At 44.6% G+C, this 24,778-nt stretch overlaps 1 protein-coding gene across 1 annotated transcript in view; it reads right to left on the reverse strand.

Moving 5' to 3' along the window:
• The window catches only part of LOC132896750 (BEN domain-containing protein 2-like), a 33,842-nt gene extending 15,930 nt beyond the window's left edge, over nucleotides 1-17,912 (reverse strand). Inside the window, exons 1-6 of the mRNA XM_060937793.1 lie at nucleotides 17,721-17,912; nucleotides 17,053-17,153; nucleotides 15,718-15,795; nucleotides 13,234-13,341; nucleotides 8,548-8,914; nucleotides 7,640-7,828 (exon numbers count right to left, since the gene is read on the reverse strand). Of these exons, the coding sequence (XP_060793776.1) occupies nucleotides 7,640-7,828; nucleotides 8,548-8,914; nucleotides 13,234-13,341; nucleotides 15,718-15,795; nucleotides 17,053-17,153; nucleotides 17,721-17,733 (856 nt within the window). The 5' untranslated portion in view covers nucleotides 17,734-17,912. The remainder of the gene's footprint in view (nucleotides 1-7,639; nucleotides 7,829-8,547; nucleotides 8,915-13,233; nucleotides 13,342-15,717; nucleotides 15,796-17,052; nucleotides 17,154-17,720) is intronic.
• Between the last annotated feature and the right edge of the window lie 6,866 nt (nucleotides 17,913-24,778).

Below are 24,778 nucleotides of genomic sequence, written 5' to 3' on the forward strand. Positions count from 1 at the left end.
TTATTACATCTCAGAAAATTCAAGTTATCTTTTAACATATCATTCATTAAAGATTACATGTTTTGTGACCTGATGGTAAAAAAAGAAATGGTTTTAGGTGAATTTTTAAAAATAAGTTCATGTCCCCATTTCAGTACCCATAAGTGTGGAATCACTCATATATAAATAAAAAATTGTGTGTGTGTGTGTGTGTGTGTGTTATTTATATATATATATATATATATATATATATATATATATATATATATATATATATATAAAAATTGCACACACACGTGCATCTCAAAAAATTAGAATATTGTAAAAAAGTTCAATATTTTCCATCAGTTATTTAAGAAAGTGAAAATGTTATATATTATAGACTCATTCCACAAACTAATGTTTCAAGCATTTTTCTATTTTAATTTTAATCAGTATGGCATACAGTACAAAAACATAAAAAAAAACCCATCTCAAAATATTAGAATATTTCATTTCGAGTTTGAGTAAAACAGTATGAACACGGTGCATCTCTCGGTCTAGTTCAGTACACACAACCACAATCATGGGGAAGACTGCTGACTTGACTGTTGTCCAGAAGATGATCACTGATGCCTTCCACAAGTAGCCTGGGAAATCCCATGCTGCTTTGCACAATCATTCCGATCTGAAAAGACAGCATGGAAACTATGGTCTAAAGCAGGGGTGTCAAACCTGATCCATAAAGGGCCTTGTGGCTGCAGGTTTTCATTCCAGCCATGCAGAAGCACACCTGACTTGGCTTATTCAATCAACTGAACTGTCTTCACACAGTCAAATACTTGCAGCCACACCCACCCTTGATTAAAGGGTGGGTGTGTCAGTTGATTGAATAAGCCAAATCAGGGTGCTGCTGCATGGCTGGAATGAAAACCTGCAGCCACACGGCCCTTTATGGATCAGGTTTGACACCCCTGGTCTAAAGGCTCGCCTGAATTAGGGAGCCAATCAGAGAGTGGGGAGGGGTGGAAAGACGGTGACGCGTACTACTCGACAAATGGAAGCTTGTAGTTTATTTGGGACTGTTTACAGATCACATTTAACATGGCGGCGAGCGATACGAACCAAACTTTCGATCAAGCTTTAGACACTGTTCTGAATAGTTTAGAGCGAAAGTTTGTTTTAAAAAAAGAACAGCGTTTGGCGTTACAGTCTTTCTTCGCCTCTTCATCGCTCTAACTACGTCACCGGGTACAACTGCCATGATTGGCCATGGGCTACGTATACGCCAAATGATAGACATTCGCAACGTCCAATAAATGGCCGTTGACAATCGTAAACCACACCTCCCCTACGAGAAATTCAATAGGCGGATTCCAGACCATATTTCACTTGTGATATGGTCTGGTGTTAACCAGACTACTCCACAAGGAGGGCAAGCCACAAAAGGTCATTGCTGAAAAGGGTGGCTGGAAAAGGTGCACAAGCAACAGAGATGGCTGCAGTCTTGAGAGGATTGTCAAGAAAAGTTGATTCAAGAACTTGCGAGAGCTTCATGAGGAGTGGACTGAGGCTGGTGTCAGTGTATCAAGACCCATCACGAACAGACATCTTCTTCAAGAAAGGGGATACAACTTTTGCATTCCTAATATCAAGCTACTCCTGAGCCAGAGACAATGTCAGAAGTGTCTTATCTGGGCTAAGGAGAGAAAGAAATGGACTGTTGCTCAGTGGTCCAAAGTCCTCTTTTCAGATGAAAGTACATTTTGCATTTAATTTGGAAATCACGGTTCTAGAGTCTGGAGGAAGAGTGGAGAGGCACAGAATCCAAGGTGTTTGAAGCCCAGTGTGAAGTTTCCACAGTCTGTGATGATTTGGGGTGCCATGTCAGCTGCTGGTGTTGGTCCACTGTATTTTATCAAGTCCAAAGTCAACACAGCCATCTACCAGGAGATTTTAGAGCACTTCATGCTTCCATCTGCTGATGAGCTTTTTGGAGATGCTGATTTCCTTTTCCAGCAGGACTTAGCACCTACCCACAGTGCCAAAACTACTACCAAATGGTTTGCTGACCATGATATTACTGTGTTTGATTGGCCAGCCAACTTGCCTGACCTGAACCCCATACACAATCTATGGGGTATTGTCAAGAGGAAGATGAGAAACACCCGACCCAAAAATACAGATACGCTGAAGGCCACTATCAAAGCAACCTGGGCTTCAATAGCACCTCAGCAGTGCCACAGACTGATCACCTCCATGCCACACCGCATTCATACAGTAATTCATGGTAAAGGAGCCCCAACCAAGTATTGAGTGTATAAATGAATATACTTTTCAGAAGTTGGACATTTCTGTATTGCAAATCCTTTTTTTGATTGATCTTAGGGAATATTCTAATAATTTGAGATACTGGATTTCTGATTTTCATGAGCTATAAGCCATAATCATCAAAATTAAAACAAAAAAAGGCTTTAAATATTTCACTTTACATGTAATGAATATAGAATATATGAAAGTTTACCTTTTTGAATCAAATTATGAAAAAAGGAACTTTTTCATGGTATTCTAATTTTTTGAGATGCACTAGTATGTACAGTTGTGTTCAAAATTATTCAACCCCCAATGCTGTAAAGGGTTTTAGGGAATTCAGTGTACATTTGTAATTGTGTTCATAATGACATCTTACAAGGATGCAACTAAAATGACATCAATTGCTTTTGTAATAAAGTATTAAATGGCCTTTTTGTGATTTCTTCATTGACACAATTATTCAACCCCTTTAAGACTACCACTCTTAGGAACAGAGGTTAATTCAAGTGTTTTCAATCAGGTATTGAAAACACCTGTGGATGTCAACGAGCATCAATCAAGCATAATAAACACCAATTAGGCAGATTTAAAAGGACTGTGATACTCAGCTCCTTCTAGACATTTACTGGTGTGTTGACAAACATGGTGAAGGCAAGAGAATGGTCCCAGAAGACAAGAGGTTATTTCTCTTCACAAGAATGGCAATGGATATAAGAAGATTTCCAAAATGTTAAACATTCCAAGAGATACTATCGGAAGCATCATCGGAAGCATCATCTGTAAATTCAAGGCAAAGGGCACAGTGGAAACGCTACCTGGTCGTGGCAGAAAGAAGATCCTGACGGCGACTGCTGTGCGCTACCTGAAGCGCCAGGTGGATAAAAATCCCCGTGTGACTGGTGAGGAACTGAAAAAAGATCTGTCAGATGTGGGCATTGAAGTTTCAGCACAGACAATAAGGTGCACACTGCGTAATGACGACCTCTATGCCAGAACTCTCAGGCGCACCCCCTTGCTGACTCCAAAGAATAAGAAAAGTCGACTGCAGTATGCCAAAAGTCATGTGGACAAGCCACAAAAGTTTTGGGAAAGTGTTCTGTGGACTGATGAAACTAAATTAGAACTGTTTGGGCCCATGGACCAGCGCTATGTTTGGAGGAGGAAGAACCAGGCCTATGAAGAAAAGAACACCTTGCTTACTGTGAAGCATGGCGGGGGGTCAATTATGCTTTGGGGCTGTTTTGCTTCTAATGGTACAGGGAAGCTTCATCGTGTGCAGGGTACCATGAATTCTCTTCAGTACCAGGAAATCTTGGAAGAAAATGTGATGGAGTCTGTCACAAACCTGCGGCTTGGGAGACGTTGGACCTTTCAACAGGACAATGATCCTAAGCACACATCCAAGTCCACTAGAGCATGGTTGAAGATGAAGGGCTGGAACATTCTGGAGTGGCCATCGCATTCACCAGACTTAAATCCGATTGAGAACCTCTGGTGGGACCTAAAGAAGGCAGTTGCAGCGCGCAAGCCTAAGAATGTGACTGAACTGGAGGCTTTTGCCCATGAAGAATGGGCTAAGATACCCGTTGGTCACTGCAAGACACTTGTGTCAAGCTATGCTTCATGCTTGAAAGATGTTATAACTGGAAAAGGATGTTGTACTAAGTACTAAGAATGAATGTCACTTGGGGGTTGAATAAAACTGATAATGATGTGAGCACAGAAAAGACATTTGTGGTCATTTTATTATAAATGTTATATTTGTCTAATTTACAAGTGCCTCTTTGATTTAATTGTAAATAAGATGACTGAAATGATCAAAATCAATGTCAAACTGGCCAAAACAATTTCAGTGGGGGTTGAATAATTGTGAACACAACTGTGTATATATACACACACACACACACACACACACACACACACACACACGAGTGTTTAATCTACGTCTAGTTCATATCTACTGTTTATATTGTCTGTTTGAGTGTTTAATCTTTGTCTAGTTCTTATCTAGTGTTTACACTTTATATTGTCAGTGTTTAGTCTATGTCTAGTTCTTATCTAGTGTTTATGCTGTTTTTGTTTGTTTTTTCATTCTATTTTTATGCTGTTTTTGTTTGTTTTTTCATTCTATTTTTATTTATTGCATTGCTTGTTTGCACCGTGGGTCAGAAAGGACTGAAATTTCATCTGTGCTGTATGTCGAGCATGTATAGCATATTTGACAAAGTTGACTTGACTTGATACTTATTTTCCACCATAATTTGCAAATAAATTCTTTAAAAATCAGACAGACAATGTGATTTTCTGGATTCTTTCCCCCCATTCTGTCTCTCATAGTTGAAGTGTACCTATGATGAAAATTACAGACCTCTCTCATCTTTTTAAGTGGGAGAACTTGCACAATTGGTGACTGACTAAATACTTTTTTGCCCCACTGTATCTGCCTAATGAGATTCGAAAAAAAAAATCCAGCTTTTTTTTTTTTTAAATAAAGCGAGAGTTAGATTATTTGACTCGGCTCACCAATAACAATTAACGCTTTCAATTCCCAGACAGCTCAGTGCTGTTTTGTTATAAACCAAACAAATTTTGCAATATTTAAGGCAGGACATATGAGAGACAATCACATTTTAGCTTCATCATCTCACTATCTGGACAGACAAAGAAATTTAATAAAGGATTTATTGGATTTCATTCAGGGGCGGCACGGTGGTGTAGTGGTTAGCACTGTTGCCTCACAGCAAGAAGGTCCAGGTTCGAGCCCCGTGGCCGGCGAGGGCCTTTCTGTGCGGAGTTTGCATGTTCTCCCCGTGTCCACGTGGGTTTCCTCCGGGTGCTCCGGTTTCCCCCACAGTCCAAAGACATGCAGGTTAGGTTAATTCAAATCAAATCAAAGTTCCCATGCCATGTGGTGCATAGCAGAGATGCCTACTAGTACGGATTGGCCGTATTTTGTACGGAAAAGTTACGTAAATACAATGTTACGGCAAACAGTGTTATTCTGTACGGAATTATTATAAAGTCTTAAATTCCAGTGAGTTGTTTTTAAATGTCCAAGCGACTTTTTCAATCCATGCGCGATTCACGGCTATTTATTTTTACGACAATAGATTTTTACGACAGATACCACACATTTGCACAATGAAACGCTCAGTATTGGGACAAGACTATTTTCGCTCGACATCACACACGCATGGTGCTGCTTCTCAATAGTGGAAATGAAACGCTCAGTATTGGGACAAGACTATTTTCGCTCGACATCACACACGCATGGTGCTGCTTCTCAATAGTGGAAATGAAACGCTCAGTATCGGGACAAGTGAAACACAGGTCTCAGGTGTTCCTCCCACGATATGCGGTAGAACGGTCGTGCATTACACCCAGTCAAAAGGGCAATGGATACGTGCACTGCAAACTGTGTAGAACTGACATTAACATCACTCATGGTGGTCGCGATGACTGCAGGCGGCATGTCAACTCCAAAAAACATATGGAGTATGCTGAAATGGCGAGTCAGGCGGAAAGTAAATCTGGGGGTATCCAGCAGTTTTTAACGAAATCTGTGGATGAAAAGACACAGAACGTGACGTGCTGAAGCGGTGATGGTTGACCTGTGCTTGGAGTTGAACTTGCCGATTCGTGCCATGGACAGGATAACGTCTGCAGTGAAAACCACTTTCAAGGACTCTGACACAGCGAAAGCATTTCGGTGCTTGCGTTCAAAGGCGACAGCCACGAGGGGTGGATTGATCAAATTAATGAGAAGTTCACCATTTACTATATCCACTAATGGCAGCAATGATCCAGAAAAGCTGTTTCCCCTCGTTGTGCGGACTGTGGATCCTGTAACACATACTGTTCGATCAGATCCAGTAGCGGTGCCCATATGTGAAGGTTCAGCAACAGGTATTTTAAATTGGTACTTTAGATCTATTAATGGTTTTTGTTAAGAATCCTATGTTAACTTTTACGTTATTAACAACTGATAAAGTTGTGTTTTGATTTTCTTTATAAAGTTAATTTTGCATGATTTGTTGTGTTTCTTTTCTAGTTATTATTTAACTTCAAAGACCGATAGAAGCTGATTTCAAATGGCTCTGTGTTTCTGCATGGCATGCTGCATGTTGATTTCGAATGGTACTATGTGTTACATTAAATTATATCTTAGAGCTGTGCCAGCAATAACCATATGAGAGGAGTGGGAGGCACTGAACCATTTACAAGTGCATGGTAGGGTTTTGTTTATTCAATTCACACAAAACAGTACTTTTTAATAATTTAAATGTTAAACATATTGGTGTATATACACCTCTTTATAATGGATATGCGCATAAATTAATGTTTCTGAAAGTCATTCCAAAATATTGAAAAATGTTTTCAAGAATACTGAAATTCAAAATTTGGGGTAGGCATCTCTGGTATAGGGTGGCGCTGATCTCCGTTTCCGTAGCCCTCGGCCTCTCACCGATTACATAGCTAGGGTTACAGTGGCGGGCTAATCCTCTGATAACCGCAGCGTGCCTTGCCAGACGACAGTAGGTACCATTTTTATGATGGTCTTTGGTATGACCCGACGGTGAGTAGAACTCGCGATCTCTCAATCGAGAGGCGGACACGCTAACCACTATGCCAACTCGCGGTCAGTTAGGCTAACTGGTGGCTCTAAATTGACTGTAGGTGTGAATGGTTGTTTGTCTCTGCGATGATCTGGCGACTTGTCCAGGGTGTACCCCACCTCTCGTCCATAGTCAGCTGGGATAGGCTCCAGCTTGCCCGCGACCCTGTACAGGATAAGCGGCTACAGATAATGGATGGATGGATTGATTTCATTCACAAAAATGACTCTGAGCAAGATACAGTGCAGGAATAATTACACTGCTTACACCTACAATAAAGAAGGGAAAAAAAAAAGCTCATATGCGATTCGGCTCAGTGAGTCGACTCCTTTATAAAATGACACGTGAGTAGTAGAGTCAGTAAGGACAGGTTGGGCATATAAATAAAAGACACCAAGATTAGTTTCGTTTAGATTCATGTGTAAAGAATGGAGCTGACATGCTGTCTGACTGGAGTGATCCTTATTTCTGGAGATCCTCACAATAAAACACAAATTTTCACAAAACGCACAGTACAGCAGTAATGATGCTTTTTAAAAAACTGTTTGCTAGATTTTGGATTTATGTTTCTTTTTTGCAGTTTCAAGAAAAGTAAATACAGAATTTCTAAATCATTAAAGAAAGCAATGCTTATTTAAAACACCCAGTTTCTGTTTAATTATTGAGCATATAAAATTTTATTTTGCAATATTTCCCCCCAATAATGAAGGCGTTTATAATCAGGATAGCGACCAAAAAAAAAGTGTTCTCACCTCGTATGGCGCTGATTTTATCTGGATTGAGTTTTTTTAATCCTTTAGCCGTGTATCCTCTAATGCTCCCATGCAGCAGCTCCTGACGGGAGAAGAGGCTGCGCATGAGGAAGCGAGCGGCTGCCGTCGGCCTCGTCATCGCACTGGCCATCATCAACATGGTGCTTGGGATGATGAACTTGCTGCTTGCTGGAGGGGGGGACGGGAAAGAGTGTGATTATTCTTCTCATCTCATTATCTCTAGCCACTTTATCCTGTCCTACAGGGTCACAGGCAAGCTGGAGCCTATCCCAGCTGACTACGGGCGAAAGGCGGGGTACACCCTGGACAAGTCGCCAGGTCATCACAGGGCTGACACATAGACACAGACAACCATTCACACTCACATTCACACCTACGGTCAATTTAGAGTCACCAGTTAACCTAACCTGCATGTCTTTGGACTGTGGGGGAAACCGGAGCACCCGGAGGAAACCCACGCGGACACGGGGAGAACATGCAAACTCCGCACAGAAAGGCCCTCGCCAGCCACGGGGCTCGAACCCGGACCTTCTTGCTGTGAGGCGACAGCGCTAACCACTACACCACCGTGCCGCCCCAGTGTGATTTATTTAATAAATAAAATTAAGCTATGATAGTCATTACACTTGGTATTGACTGTGAACCAAATTTCTGTTTTCTACCATTTTGAAGTTTGTGAAAGCACACCAACTGTGAAAAACACAGAACCGTCTGGAACAACAACATTTTCCTCTGACGTGTTGATAAGCTGCTAATAAACGACTCTGTATGAATAAAATACGTCACTGTTCTTACACTCATCATCGACTGCGAAGCAAATTCCAGAGGCGTCTGCCACTTTGAGAAATGTCAACACTGCGTCACAAAGAAACGCTCAGGAAACGTACCCATGGCTGCATTGTGTGTTTGAGGATCAGGACTTTTGCGGCACTGCTGTAAGATTTCCGTCATGGTTTGCGGAGATGTTGCGTGTCCAGCGTTGGTGTCGGCATGATCTTCTGGAACGTTCCGCTGCTGTAAGAGCATTTCTCTCACAGTTCGACATGGTGTGGAGGTCGAATCTGACTGTTGGGGCTTGTTCTGAGGGGCCGGTGAGGGGTGCGTGGGTTTTTCTGAGGTAACAAGGTTTAGGGTTCTTGAACCTTCAGGAGATGGAGGAACCGAGGGAGGACCTTGGTAATGGACGACATGGTAGGCCGTTTCAGCTGATTCGTCATTTATCTGGTTGGTTTCTGGATCATCCAGTGTGTAAATCTTCAGAAAGAACAGAAGGAGTTTAAAACTCTGTTTCAAGTGCTAAAATTAACATCTTGTTCGTGTTCTTGCTAATAGATTAGCCGTTATAAGAAACTTCCCAAACATTTTTCACAAGACTTTTGGATAATGTTTATTTTATTTTCAGTGTTATCAGTGGGAAGGACTGATTTAACACACCAGATTTAAAGCCTCACTCACAACCCGCCGTAAGTGTTTTGGACACGCACGGGTCGCAGGGTTTGGTAGCTCGCAGCCGCGCCGCAGGGTCGCGGTGGACCCGGGGGAAAGTTTGTGGGAGGATTACGGGCAAAGTACTTCTCAAGTACAGGTTGCACGCCTGACTTCCTCGAGGCGTAGGAAAAATTTCGCCATTAGCCCGTGGAAAGCGCATATCTGACGCACGTGATCAGCGCGTGTTCAATGAGTGTGGAGTGTGTGTGACTTGCATTTTACCAGTTTCCTGCGCTACGAGTTCGGGCCGCACTTGTGAAGCGTGTGTGACGCATGTGATTAGCACGTTACAATCACTCATAACTTGCGTGTGACGCAAGCCAGGAGTGAGTATAAAACCAGTGTGTCTGCAGCGTTCTGCATCTGTCTTTCGACTGAAGAACACTGGATATTTTGTGGGAAAAATTTTAAAATTTTCAGTTTTAAAGTTTAGAAAATGGGACCCAAGAATAAGCGAGCAAAAGTGAAGTAACCCAGCCTGAAACAGCAGAGGGGGAGGAGGAGGAAGAATTTGATGATGATGGTAGCAGCACCGGCGAGCCCTGCACGGACAGGGAGAAGTATGCCTTCAAGCCGGCAGTAGGCACAGCACCCTGCCAGAGGGATTTTCACAGGTAAATACACATGCTTTAAACATTCATTTCAGTATCTATATGCTTATGTAATTAATATTATATATGCTGATTTTCATGTACGTTTCAGCTAACGACGCCCAGAAGTGAGGACATTGCAATCCCATCATCGCTGTCAGGCCATTGTGCCATGCTCAGTGATAAGGACATCCCGGCACCCCGTCCCACCACTCAGCAGGAGCAGGACAGCAGCTCGGAGTCAAAGTGTGTTTCAGTGCTCAAACTGTTGGGCTATTTAGTTGGGATTTTTTTTTTACAGTGTAATAAAATGCGTTATTCCCTTAAACTCATGTTTTATTATTTGACATTTGCATGGTAAATTAACATGTACTCAAAAACAACAAATGAGGTGGTGGTCTTCCCTTCTACAATGCTACACACTACATGATCGGTTCCTTGGTTCCTCCCCAATATACTAGTGCATCTCAAAAAATTAGAATACCATGAAAAAGTTCCTTTTTTTTCATAATTTAATTCAAAAAGGTAAACTTTCATATATTCTATATTCATTACATGTAAAGTGAAATATTTAAAGCCTTTTTTGTTTTAATTTTGATGATTATGGCTTATAGCTCATGAAAATCAGAAATCCAGTATCTCAAATTATTAGAATATTCCCTAAGATCAATCAAAAAAGGATTTACAATACAGAAATGTCCAACTTCTGAAAAGTATATTCATTTAAACACTCAATACTTGGTTGGGGCTCCTTTACCATGAATTACTGTATCAATGCGTTGTGGCATGGAGGTGATCAGTCTGTGGCACTGCTGAGGTGTTACTGAAGCCCAGGTTGCTTTGATAGTGGCCTTCAGCATATCTCTATTTTTGGGTCGGGTGTTTCTCATCTTCCTCTTGACAATACCCCATAGATTCTTTATGGGGTTCAGGTCAGGCAAGTTGGCTGGCCAATCAAACACAGTAATATCATGGTCAGCAAACCATTTGGTAGTAGTTTTGGCACTGTGGGTAGGTGCTAAGTCCTGCTGGAAAAGGAAATCAGCATCTCCAAAAAGCTCATCAGCAGATGGAAGCATGAAGTGCTCTAAAATCTCCTGGTAGATGGCTGTGTTGACTTTGGACTTGATAAAATACAGTAGACCAACACCAGCAGATGACATGGCACCCCAAATCATCACAGACTGTATAAACTTCACACTGGGCTTCAAACACCTTGGATTCTGTGCCTCTCCACTCTTCCTCCAGACTCTAGAACCATGATTTCCAAATTAAATGCAAAATGTACTTTCATCTGAAAAGAGGACTTTGGACCACTGAGCAGCAGTCCATTTCTTTCTCTCCTTAGCCCAGATAAGACACTTCTGACATTGTCTCTGGCTCAGGAGTAGCTTGATATTAGGAATGCGAAAGTTGTATCCCCTTTCTTGAAGATGTCTGTTCGTGATGGGTCTTGATACACTGACACCAGCCTCAGTCCACTCCTTGTGAAGCTCTCCCAAGTCCTTGAATCAACTTTTCTTGACAATCCTCTCAAGACTGCGGCCATCCCTGTTGCTTGTGCACCTTTTCCAGCCACCCTTTTCAGCAATGACCTTTTGTGGCTTACCCTCCTTGTGGAAGGCATCAGTGATCATCTTCTGGACAACAGTCAAGTCAGCAGTCTTCCCCATGATTGTGGTTGTGTGTACTGAACTAGACCGAGAGATGCACTGTGTTCATACTGTTTTACTCAAACTTGAAATGAAATATTCTAATATTTTGAGATTTTTTTTATGTTTGTACTGTATGCCATACTGATTAAAATTAAAATAGAAAAATGCTTGAAACATTTTAGTTTGTGTAATGAGTCTATAATATAACATTTTCACTTTCTTAAATAACTGATGGAAAATATTGAACTTTTTCACAATATTCTAATTTTTTGAGATGCACTAGTGTGTGTGTGTATATATATATATATATATATATATATATATATATATATATATATATATATATATATATACACACACACACACACACACACACACACACACACCCAGAGTCTTGCCCCTTGTGTCGCGTGCAGGTCGCGTGCACGCCACACATAAGGGTAGAAAGTGAGATGCACTTCTGTCTTGCGCACCACACAAATAGCAAGTGTGGAATACTTGCGTAGTATTTCTGAGGCATGTCACTTGTACAATGACCATGCGTCACTCGTGCATCTTACTGTCATTGCAAAAAGCCCCTACTAGCCGCGATACTGACTTGGTTCAGGCGTGCAAAAGGAGGAGTACGAGTCCCTTATGTAATGTATGCGTTCTTGATTTGTCGCAAGACCCGTAGAACTTGCATGTGCAGGACCAAAAGTCTCCACAGGCAGTCTGCGACCTTCTACGGCGCTGAACACACGCAAGTGTCGCGCAAGTCTCAAGTACGGTTTTGCCAGATTTTTTACTTTAGACCGCCCATAGCAGCATGTACAACGGGTTGTGAGTGAGGCTTAACCCAGAGTTAGCAAAGTTTTAGCTATTTCTAGCCAAAGATCGTACATGTTTAGCATTCCCATGTCCTCGGTCAGACTTTCGCTGGCTGTGTTAATCGATTGTATCTTAACACATCAACAGCCAGTTAACTAGAAGGCTATTCGAACCATTTAGCGAGCTACTGAATAGTGCAAAGCTACAATGTTCTTTGTGACACCAGATCACAAAATGCATTTTCTTGACACTTCGTACTGTTTGATTTAATTCTAATTTTCTTCTATCAAACATGTTTACTGACTAACTGCACAGTATTAACTACATCTGTCAAATTTTCATGTCTTTCGCATGTTCATGCTCGGCTTCTGTTTGTTTTTCAGTTGAAAAATAGCTTGCCATGACCACATTTCTGTACAACCTTGTTCTACTGTACTAACATCTGGAGAAGTATGTAAGCTACTCCTCCCTCTCATCTCTGCAATGATCATCCCCCGGACTAATAAGCTAACAGATTTTGACAGAAAAATGTAATGTCACGTTTAAAGTTTTTAAAATAATCTGTGATGTGTGCCACATTCATTATAGCAAACAAACTCAATTTATTCCATGACATTTTGTGCTTGTCGAGGAACGATGTAATAGGAACCAACATTGTCGTTCACCCTCCGGCTTACATGCTGTTAGACTTAGGGGTGTGAACTTCCCTCTCCGAGACGATGCGGCACCAATCTCAATGTGTATACAATACTATACAAAAACCATACAGTTAAATAATTTACAAGTGGACAAACTTTAATTCACTACTGACCTGATACGATTCAGCTCGGCACCAACGAGATTGAAAACGAAAGCTATAAGGTTTAAGCTAATGAATTTTTTGTTGTTGTTGTTGTTGTTGTTTTGTAGTTTGTAAACTAAAAACGTAAAACATGGTGGCGATTTCTGTTCAAACCACACTAATGTAGATTGTAAGTTTGACCGGTGGAACAGGATTGGGCGCATCGTTATCTTCTGTGGCCGGTTTTACCTCTGACTGATCCTCCTCAACGTGGATCTGATCTTCCTGAATGTGCGTCACTCTCGCTTGCAGCAGCTCGAACTTCTCATCCAGCTTCTGAATGGCCTCGTACATAACCTGCAGAAAACATAACCCAGTATAAAAACCAACAAACATCAAGTAAGGAATAGAACAGAAAGAGTGATGTTATAGAGTTTTATGGGGAGGGGTTTGCCCTGATTCCCACCCTTCAGAAAGCTTCCCCCCCAATCCATCACACGACGGCTACCAACCAGAGACGACAAAGGCCATCACATGTTTTCCTCAGAGGCACGCGACGCCACCTGACTACATCTTTTCAAACTGTTGCTCAGGAAACATCAGGGGCAGCATAACACACTTGGAGGAAAGTGCTGTCTGCCCACCTCCTCATGCATGAACTCACAGATACCCATGATTGGTTAAGCTACAGTCACACGACAGCTCGCGATGCTTTGCGATAGGTTATCGATGAAAACGAGGCGTTTTGGTGGCGATGCATTGCGCTGTACAAGTGAGATAAAAGTTGTGGTCACACAGCAGGCGAACACTTGACTGTCACGCCTTTGCGCGCTTGAGTCTGGCACAGCTTGAGCAGCTGCGCTGTCTCACCGGGCATGTTGTGCACACTCTTGGGACCCAGTCATTATGGGAAACGCCTGATGCTGATTTGAGCGCAGTCAGCATGCACCAATAAGGACGCTGTTTTCACAGAGACTTTGCGAAGTATTATCATCACCACGGTCATGTTTGTTTCTAGCCATGTTTATGACTCTGCTTAAATAATCTGCTTTATGACTCTGCTTTCTGTTTGGCTTCGTTTGTGTTTTGTTACTCTGACCTTGCATCATGTTTTGTTTTGTAAAAATATCACGCCTGCTAATAAAACACTCTTCCTGCACATAGAGCTGTCTACTGCCACACACCTGACAGAATACTTTGCAAAGTTTCTGTGAAAACAGCGGCCTTATCTGCGCATGCTGACTGTACTCAAATCAGCATCAGATGTTTCCCATAACAACTGGGTCCCAGGCACGCGCACAACACGCTCCAAAGGATCCCCAAACGTAAATGCACTTTTCAAGTCTTGGCGAAGGTTACACTACGCCGAACCGCTGTGTCGATGAGGCTCCCTTGAGCATCGGGGACATGGATTCAAGACAAATACATCTCAAGAGGCTTGACGAAGGGTTCCCTGAGCTTCAGGAAGTATTCCCCAACCCATCTGCGAGTATTCGCTGCTTAGTTTGCTAACGAAAACATCGCCACCAAATTTCAGTGCATGCATTGAAATTTTTAGCGATGTTTTTGGCCACTCACGAAGCGGAGACACACCAAAAACAACTTGCGAAGCTCGGAGAACATTTGCCGTGCATCACACGATTGGTGGTGATGCTACCAATTTTTCATTGTCAAGTATTTGCAAACCCATTGCAAGTAGTGTGACCAGGGCCTTAGTGTCACTGTGAGAGAGAGAGAGAGAGAGAGAGAGAGAGAGAGACCACTTTCTCCTTGAGAGCCCATGCCAATTTTGTTCTCTTGGGCCCCTATCCATGGATGGCTGTTGCATCATTGAAACTCGAACTCACAATTTCCAGATGATGGGGAGAATGCTTTTCTGTTGCACCAATCGTATTATACAGTTAGCACTCCGAAGTTGATTATTTTCCTATAAAAGAATATCCTGAAATGTGTTATTCCACTTACACCACCGCAACTTGACAATTATAATTTTTATAAAACCAAGACGACATATTTTTATAGTTACATTTTAATGTTAAGTTGGTTCCTTTTTTCACTTACATTTTAGCAGCTACAAACTCTCACCGGCCTCTCCCTTCAGGTTATTAAGACAAATAAAATAGCCTCAATGAGGCTTTAGCTCATACCGGCCAAGCCGCCCATGAAATCGTAAATATGACAGGTGGTGCCACCATCTTGACAACTTTTATACACACCCACCTGGGGAACACTGTATGCGAGTTTGATCGAAATCCGATCAATCCTGTAGTAGGAGTAATGATTTTCGTAAATTGTGGATGGATGACGTGTGATTGCGGCCGGAGGAGCTAAAAAGAAAACACTACAGTTTTACCGAGAAACTGCAAAGCGTAAACTCCTCCGTCCTGAACATGTTGGAAAACTTAAATTTACAGCTTTACCTCTGACTCTTACAAAGTGCTCACACTGGAGACTCCTTCCATACAATATTACATAAACATCTCCTTACAGAAAACTTCACCACATCAGATTTTTTAAAACATCCATTTATGTTGAGCGTCTGCTGTACATGTCCCTGTGTATGAGCTGTTACTACAGAAACGGTAACATATTTGAGCGAGTGCATTAATATAAACCTGTGATTTGCAGCTGCACTATTGTCAGAGCTGCTGTTATAGAAAATTAATCAACACTTTCTGATCGATCACAGTCCAGAATTCAAGAGCATTGTGGTGTAATGAGAAATATTGTTACCTGACAGTAAGCAAGGATTTCTCCCAGGGTTCTTAAAGGATCGGTGCCAAAGATTTCTGTAGATGTCTCACTTTTGCCCTTCAGACAGAAAGAGAAAATGTTTCTGACTTTCTCGTAAATTAATTTACAATGTACAAAAAGGTTATTGTAATTTTCAGGGAAGTGAAGGAACATGACATGAATAAAAAATAAATAAATAAATAAATAAAATATATATATATATATATATATATATATATACACACACACACACACACACACACTACCGTTCAAAAGTTTGGGGTCACTTTGAAATGTCCTTATTTTTGAAAGAAAAGCACTGTTCTTTTCAATGAAGATCACTTTAAACTAATCAGAAATCCACTCTATACATTGCTAATGTGGTAAATGACTATTCTAGCTGCAAATGTGTGGTTTTTGGTGCAATATCTCCATAGGTGTATAGAGGCCCATTTCCAGCAACTCTCACTCCAGTGTTCTAATGGTACAATGTGTTTGCTCATTGCCTCAGAAGGCTAATGGATGATTAGAAAACCCTTGTACAATCATGTTAGCACAGCTGAAAACAGTTGAGCTCTTTAGAGAAGCTATAAAACTGACCTTCCTTTGAGCAGATTGGGTTTCTGGAGCATCACATTTGTGGGGTCGATTAAATGCTCAAAAAGGCCAGAAAAATGTCTCGACTATATTTTCTATTCGTTTTACAACTTATGGTGGTAAATAAAAGTGTGACTTTTCATGGAAAACACAAAATTGTCTGGGTGACCCCAAACTTTTGAATGGTAGTGTGTGTGTATATATATAAATTTTCAGACCTTTTCAAAAACTATTCCTAATTTGTAATCATTTCCAGACTTCCTCAGGTTAAATCTTCTCGTTAATGTTTAACACATGAACTGTTTTTTAATCACCTTTAAATCTGATCCTTTTAAACACTTCCCTGGTGTGAACTAGTTTATAACAATGCTAGCAGTGTAATTATTCAATAGGAGCTGGTTATAAATGCTTTATACTATGAAAATAAAAATTCCCAGCAACAGCAAGAATACGGACAACATTAGCGAAATGTAATTAGAAATTTATGTAAATTACATTCTGCAGGTTCACTACCTATGCATGTTCATTTTTATGTACATATTAAATAATGAAAAATTCTAAGAACATAGGTTAGAAATACATGACAGATTGATGATACTCCATCAATCATTTATAATGATATAAAAATTAATTAATGATGTTTCATTGTTCTTGGTCACAATTTCCCCCTAGCTGCGTCCTTTGTATGAGATCTATTAATCTGATAAACAAAAGGACTGGAAATGAAGAGGAGTTTACAGTGGAGTCATTAGGGGAGCTGCAGTCTCTGTGTTTGTCGCCCCCTGCTGGACTGGCGTCAAAACTACACGCCCTGATTTCGAGTTTAGTCTCCCAGTCATCTGGAGGAAACACACACACACACACACACAAAAGAAGAAAAAGAAAGGCATTTACACTCCAGACAGCTCTGATTAATCATTTAGACGCATAATAATCTGAAACATCTGAATTATTATCATTTAACTTCCTGGAATAAGAGGATTTCAGATTTCAGGAACATAAAGAGTTTCACTTCATCTTGGCTCCTTCAAAAGGCTTTTTGTCAAACTGGCCTTCAAGAAAGTGTGTCCCAAATGTCCTCATATTCCCTTTACTAGTGAACTACATGTAGGGGATAAAATAACGGCTTATACACAACATGCAGTGTTCAGAAGGAGGTCATTTAGGATACAGCCCTCTATCCATACAAATAAAACAGGCTAGAAAATAAAGTGCACTACATAGGCTGCCTGTGTAGGGAACTAGAATAATTAATCATGAAGCATTTTCTCTCTGTTGTAGTCTCAAGGCTGGAAAATAGCCGTGTGTGTGTGCATGGACACAGAATAAACACTACACAGGGCTGCGCTTCTTTCAGCTCACACTCTTTCTTTCTTCCTAAGTGCAGTATAAAACCCGACTCTTACCGTGTGAAGACATGATTCAAAGTCTTTCTCTTTGTCTTGCTGCTCCTCAGCTGTGATGTGACAGAGGTGGATGTTTATTTTAGTGAAACTGCTCAGTTCCTCCTTCCGCACGGACACTGATTGGCACACTGCGCATGCGCGGACATGGCGTTCCAGCCGCTTGTGGAACGCAGAGTGGTGGCCTTTAAAGGTGCGATCAGCCTTTTAAAGGTGCGATCAGTTGTATAGAATTTATCCTGGAAATACTTATTGAATTGTGTATGATACATTTGTGGCAGCGGGGGCGTGGTCAAGCGCCGGTCTGTGACAGGAGGGTGGAGCCGGGGAAGGTGAGTGGCAGAATCGCGACACCTGAGGATAATTAACCTGTTTGTGTGTGTTTTTTCCCAGTAACCGCTCCCTATTTAAGAAGGCAGAGAGAGAGGAGAGGGAGCGGTTACTGGGAAAAAACACACACAAACAGGTTAATTATCCTCAGGTGTCGCGATTCTGCCACTCACCTTCCCCGGCTCCACCCTCCTGTCACAGACCGGCGCTTGACCACGCCCCCGCTGCCACATACCCCCACCGCCCGACTCAGGCCGGGTGCTCGTCCGGCCCACAGCCGACTCCCCCCCCCCCCCCCCCCCCCCCCTTGACGGGAGAGGAAGTCCGCCACGACCATCTGCGCCCCCGGCCTGTGGACCACCTTGAAGTTGAAGGGTTGGAGTGCCAGATACCAACGGGTGATCCGCGCGTTGGCATCCTTCATGCGGTGGAGCCACTGGAGGGACGCGTGGTCCAAACAGAGAGTGAAAGCGCGCCCCAGCAGGTAGTAACGGAGGGCGAGGACCGCCCACTTAATCGCCAGGCACTCTTTTTCAATTGTGCTGTAGCGCCCCTCACGCACTGACAGCTTCCGGCTGATGTACAGGACCGGGCGGTCCTCCCCCTCCACCTGCTGGGACAAAACGGCCCCCAGCCCTCTGTCCGACGCATCGGTCTGCAACACAAAAGGGAGAGAGAAGTCAGGGGAGTGTAAAAGTGGCCCCCCACACAGTGCAGCCTTTACCTCAGAGAAAGCCCGCTGGCACTGCTCCGTCCACTGGACCGGATCTGGCGCCCCCTTTTTAGTGAGGTCAGTCAGCGGGCTGGTGACGTCCGAATAATTAGGTATAAACCTACAATAGTAGCCAGCCAGCCCCAGGAACTGCCTCACCCCCTTTTTGGTCTTGGGCCTCGGGCAGGCCGCAATCGCTGCTGTCTTATTAATTTGGGGACGCACCTGCCCGTTGCCCAAGTGGAAGCCCAGATACCGTACTTCCACCCGCCCAATCGCACACTTCTTCGGGTTGGCAGTGAGTCCCGCCCGCCTCAGCGACCTAAGGACGGCCCTCAGGTGTTGTAGGTGCCGCTGCCAATCATTACTATAAATGATGATATCATCTAGGTATGCGGCCGCATAGGTGGCGTGGGGCCGGAGGACCCGGTCCATCAGCCGCTGAAACGTAGCGGGCGCCCCAAACAGCCCAAAAGGAAGTGTGACGAACTGGTGTAAGCTGAACGGTGTGGAAAAGGCCGTTTTTTCCCGGGATAATGGAGTCAAGGGGATCTGCCAATATCCCTTCGTCAAATCCAGTGTCGAGTAAAAGCGAGCCGTGCCTAGTCGATCGAGCAGCTCATCAATACGAGGCATTGGGTATGCATCAAATTTAGACACCGCGTTGATTTTCCTATAGTCCACACAGAACCGGACCGAGCCGTCGGCCTTGGGAACCAAGACCACCGGGCTGCTCCAGTCACTGTGGGACTCCTCGACGATGCCCATTTCGAGCATGGCCTGAAGTTCTTCCCGAACCACCTTTTTTTTGTGTTCGGGTAATCTATAAGGACGGCTCCGCACTACCACCCCCGGGATCATCTCTATGTGGTGTTCTATGAGGTTAGTGCGACCGGGCAGGGGCGAGAACACATCCGAAAACTCGGCCTGCAACTGGGTGACCTCCGTGAGTTGGGTCGGGGAGAGGTGGTCTCCACAGGGGACCGGAGAGGTACGTGATGCCAATGACCCTTTTTGGACCTCCGGCCCCAGCTCCGCCTTCTCCGGAACTACCGACACCAACGCCACGGGGACCTCCTCGTTCCAGCGTTTCAGTAGATTGAGGTGGTAGATCTGTAGCGCCCCCTCCCTGTCCGTGCGCCTAACCTCATAGTCGACGTCCCCGACTCGCCGTGTGACCTCAAAGAGTCCTTGCCACTTGGCGATTAATTTGGAGCTCGACGTGGGCAACAGGACGAGTACCTTATCTCCCGGAGTGAACTCTCTAAGGCGCGTGCCCTTGTTGTACAGGCGGGCTTGCCATTCCTGGGCCTGCCGCAAATTCTCCTGAGTTAGGTGTGTGAGCATGTGGAGTTTTGCGCGTAGATCCATAACGTACTGAATTTCGTTTTTGCTCGGTGAAGGTCCCTCCTCCCAATTTTCCCGCAGTACATCTAAGATGCCGCGCGGCTTACGCCCATATAATAATTCAAACGGGGAGAACCCCGTGGAGGCTTGGGGGACCTCTCGCACTGCAAACAACAAGGGTTCGAGCCACTTATCCCAGTTACGTGCGTCCTCACTTACGAATTTTTTGATAATATTCTTGAGGGTGCGGTTGAACCGTTCAACTAAACCGTCCGTCTGTGGGTGATAAACACTGGTGCGGATCGGCTTAATACCCAGTAGCCCATACAGTTTGCTCAGTGTTCGTGACATAAACGAGGTGCCTTGGTCAGTCAGAATCTCTTTCGGGATTCCAACCCGGGAGATGATGTGGAAGAGGGCCTCCGCAATACTGCGTGCTGAGATATTGCGAAGAGGCACCACTTCCGGGTATCGCGTTGCATAGTCCACCAGAACCAATATAAAGCGGTACCCTCGTGTTGACCGATCTAATGGCCCGACGAGATCCATCCCAATTCTTTCGAACGGGGTCTCGATTAATGGTAGGGGGCGCAAGGGCGCTTTTGGAATGGCCGCTGGATTTACTAACTGGCATTCGCGGCACGCCGTACACCACTTACGGACGTCGCCGCGAATCCCCGGCCAATAGAATCGGGCCATTATCCGGGCGAGTGTCTTATCCTGCCCGAGGTGTCCAGCCATGGGATTAAAGTGAGCCGCCTGAAATACCAATTCCCGGCGGCTCTTTGGAATTAGCAATTGGGTGACTCGCTCTTTCGTCTGAGTGTCCTGCGTCACTCGGTATAACCTATCCTTCAAAATGGAAAAATAGGGGAAGGACGGGGTGGCGCCCGGCTGGAGCGTCTGACCATCGATTACTCTCACTTGGTCAAACGCGTGTCGCAGAGTCTCGTCTCGCGATTGTTCCAGTGGGAAATCCGCGAGGGATTCCCCAATAGAAAGAGGAGGAGCCGGTGGCTCCTCACTCTGTCGCGGAGATGACGTAGACGGCTCTGCAACCGCAGCTCCAGCCAAAGCAACACCGGGACCCTCCCCTGTTAACCGGCAGGACCCACTCTTTATTAGGCGTGCCATTAAACCCCGAAATCCCGGCCAATCAGTCCCCAAGATCAAAGAGTGGGTAAGGCGAGGATTAACCGCCGCCTTCACTATCGATTTCTCCCCTCTGAAATGTATGTGGACCGACACCAACGGGTAGCTGTGAATATCCCCGTGCACACACAACACCTTCACCCCTTGTGCTCCCCCCAATGCCTCGTCTTGCACCAGGCTTTGGCGGATCGAGGTCTGATTGCAACCTGAATCCACCAACGCCTGATATGTAGCCCCTTGTACACTTACCGGTATGCGATACGCTCCGGCCCGATGGAGGGCAGCCTCTGGCGCGTCGGGGATCCGCACCACCACCCCCACTTCCATCGCTGCACACTGTTGCTGCAGGTGGCCCGGATCCCTGCAGCGCCAGCAAACCGGCCCGGGCCTTCCCTCTGCAGCTGTGTTCTGGGGCTCACTCACCTGAGGGGGGGGAGAGACAGACACAGAAGGGAGAAACGGGAGGGCACCACGGGTGCGGTGGGCCGGCTGGGGTGGAGCCGGCCCCCGCCTCTGTGGTGGGGGAATGGGGTGAGGACGGGACACGGGAGGAGGGGGGGAGAAAGAGAGAGAGAAGAGGAGAAAGAAGATGCTGTCGTCCGCTGTCCTGCTGCCGGAACAGCCGCCAGATGATCCTCCGCCAGTCCCACGGCCTGATCCAGCGACGCCGGGCGGTGGCACTGGACCCACTCCGCGGTTCCAGCTGGTAAGCGGGCGATGAACTGTTCCAGCGCCACCTGGTCGATGATTCCCTCGGCGTCGCGATCTTCGGCCCTCAGCCACCGCCAGCAGGCGTCCCGGAGCTGCTGGCCGAACGCGAACGGGCTGCCGACTTCCTCCATCCGCAGCGCGCGGAAGCGCTGGTGCTGCTGCTCCGGCGTGCGCCCCACGCGCTGGATGACAGCCCGGCGAAGGTTGGTGTAGGCCAGCCTGCGATCGGCGGGGAGCTGTAGCGCGGCCAGCTGCGCCTCTCCCGTCAGGAGGGGGAGGAGGCGCGCCGCACGCTGCTCCATCGGCCACCCCGAGGCTTCGGCGACCTGCTCGAACAATGTGATGAAAGCCTCGGGGTCGTCCTGCGGGCCCATCTTGGTCACGGTGAGGGGAGACGGGCCCGCGGCCGGGGCGCTGGTGGACCCCGCCAACGCGAGGAGACGCCGGAACGCCTCTCGATCTTCCTGCTGGGCCAGCACCAGGGCTTCGAAGCGGCGCTCCTGCTCCTTTCGGAGCATGACAAGTGCCTGGTGCTGGCTCTGCTGAGCCGTGGCGAGGGCGTGGACCAAGTCCGCGAACGGGGAGGATTCCATGGGGCTGCTGTGTTGGTGCTCCACCTTTTCCCGGGTTTCGGCACCACTGTAGCGTGTATCGAGTGTGGGTGGAGCACAGAGGACGGCAGGACAGCGTTTGGAGGCAGACAAGGTGATTTATTTTTATAACTTTTCAGTCTAATAATCTTATTCATTCACACACACACACACACACACACACACTCGTCTGGTCCCGGGTTGCGCTCCCTCTCCTCTCTCTCTGCCTCCTTAAATAGGGAGCGGTTACTGGGAAAAAACACACACAAACAGGTTAATTATCCACAGGTGTCGCGATTCTGCCACTCACCTTCCCCGGCTCCACTCACCTTCCCCGGCTCCACCCTCCTGTCACAGACCGGCGCTTGACCACGCCCCCGCTGCCACAACATTGTTGATATGCATTCATGTTTTTTTTAATTGGTGGTGTAGTGGTTAGCGCTGTCGCCTCACAGCAAGAAGGTCCGGCTGGGCTGCCAACTCTCACGCAATGAGCGTGAGACATGCATTTGATTGTCTTCACACGCTCACACGCCATACCTTCGATTTCTCACGCTAGAAAAAAATATCTAGTTTATCTATCTGATCTAGGCTACCCATTGCGTCACGCCAACCACTTGCGATCGATCAATTACGCCTTACGCACGGCTAAACAGGCAGAGAGGTGTTCCCTTCTGTACACACTCCCCTATGGTAGGTGGCGCATCTAATGATGTTGCACTCGCCGGAAGTTGGATAATTGCCTACCATCAATTTAGAGGAAGAGGAGAGAGAAGAAGGTATCCGAGTTGAAGACGGGTGTCTCAGACAGGTTTGTACATATGCACGCCAATGTGTGGTGTTAGTGGCGTAATTATGAACTTATATAAAGTTTCTTAATCGTTTTAGCCTATAAGTGTTTTGAGAATATTTAATGCCATATCGAGAGCTGTGTACTAGGCATGCTAAATCATTATAGGCCTACTGTCATGCCACAGCCTCTATCTTCCTTAACAAGCAGCACGGGAGAGCACCTCCTTAGCACACGTTTATTAAGGTGCATTTTTAGTTTGTTTACTGTATGTTATCATACTTTATGACTTTATTTGAAGCCATACTGGAAATGTTGTAAAATAAAGCAAGTAAGAGATAATATTACAAATGCAAGAAGAGTCATTAGCCACTATTGTTTATTTACAGGGTATTTATTTTTAATTATTTATGATGTATGTAATTGCTCAGTTAAAGTAAATAAAGCATGGTCACCTGTAATATCAAAGAACTTGAACTTGTGAATAATTAAAAAAAAAAGACAGAGAACAATATACTGAGGAGACAGGGTTTCAAAGAGGGCAAGACAGGTAGAGAATATTTGTCAGATAACAGGCCCTGATGAATGCTCTATTACTAATAAGAAACATAGATAAGAAATAAATTAATAAGAAATATATTAATATAGCTTATTTAAGTATGACCAAAATTTTTAAGCCCAACTTTGTGTGCACATTCCCACCTATGGCCAAGGTTCAGCTTTTTGTGTTTCAATACTGTTCAAACTTAATCATTTTAATGTTTCTTGTAGCACATGCACATTTTGCTTACTGTTTAAGCATTTTATTTGTTCTTTTGCTGTTGATATTTTTCCCCATGCCAATCTTCTGCTGAACCCAGTGGTGGGGAAAGTCCTTAAATGCATAATGAATAGTCAGTGAGGGTCAATCTTATTTTTGCAACAGTTATTAAAAACTTAACATTTAGTTTCAATTCAGAAGGTGTTTAGGCTTAGCTGATGAAATATTTTCAAACATGAACTTGCCTTTAAATCTGAAACACAGGTCTATAGGGCTACAGGAACATTGGCAGTCATCTGTAGTTTTCTAGTGTGGGGGCTTTTAAGCCAAAACTTGGTGCTTTTGTTGGCCACAAGCTGAAGGCCTGGCAAGTCAGGGTGTGTAAGAATGTAGGTATGGCACAGCAGGCCACTCCAAAAATCCACCAGAATGCAGGAACATCTACTAAATCCAAAAATCTCAACCCCCCCCCCCCCCCATTGTCCATCTCCAGCTAGACGACCCACAAACAAAACACCAGAATGCAGGGGGACAAGTGAATATCAAACTGAATACAAAATTCCCACTTACTGCGTGGTGTGTGGAAAAATTTTGCCATTGACCCCCCCCCAAAAAAAAAAAAAATTTCACTCCAAGGAATGTTGAAAAGTTGGCAGCCCTGGGTCCGGG

The sequence above is a fragment of the Neoarius graeffei genome, chromosome 13 (genome assembly GCF_027579695.1).
Source record: "Neoarius graeffei isolate fNeoGra1 chromosome 13, fNeoGra1.pri, whole genome shotgun sequence".
Lineage (NCBI taxonomy): Eukaryota > Metazoa > Chordata > Actinopteri > Siluriformes > Ariidae > Neoarius > Neoarius graeffei.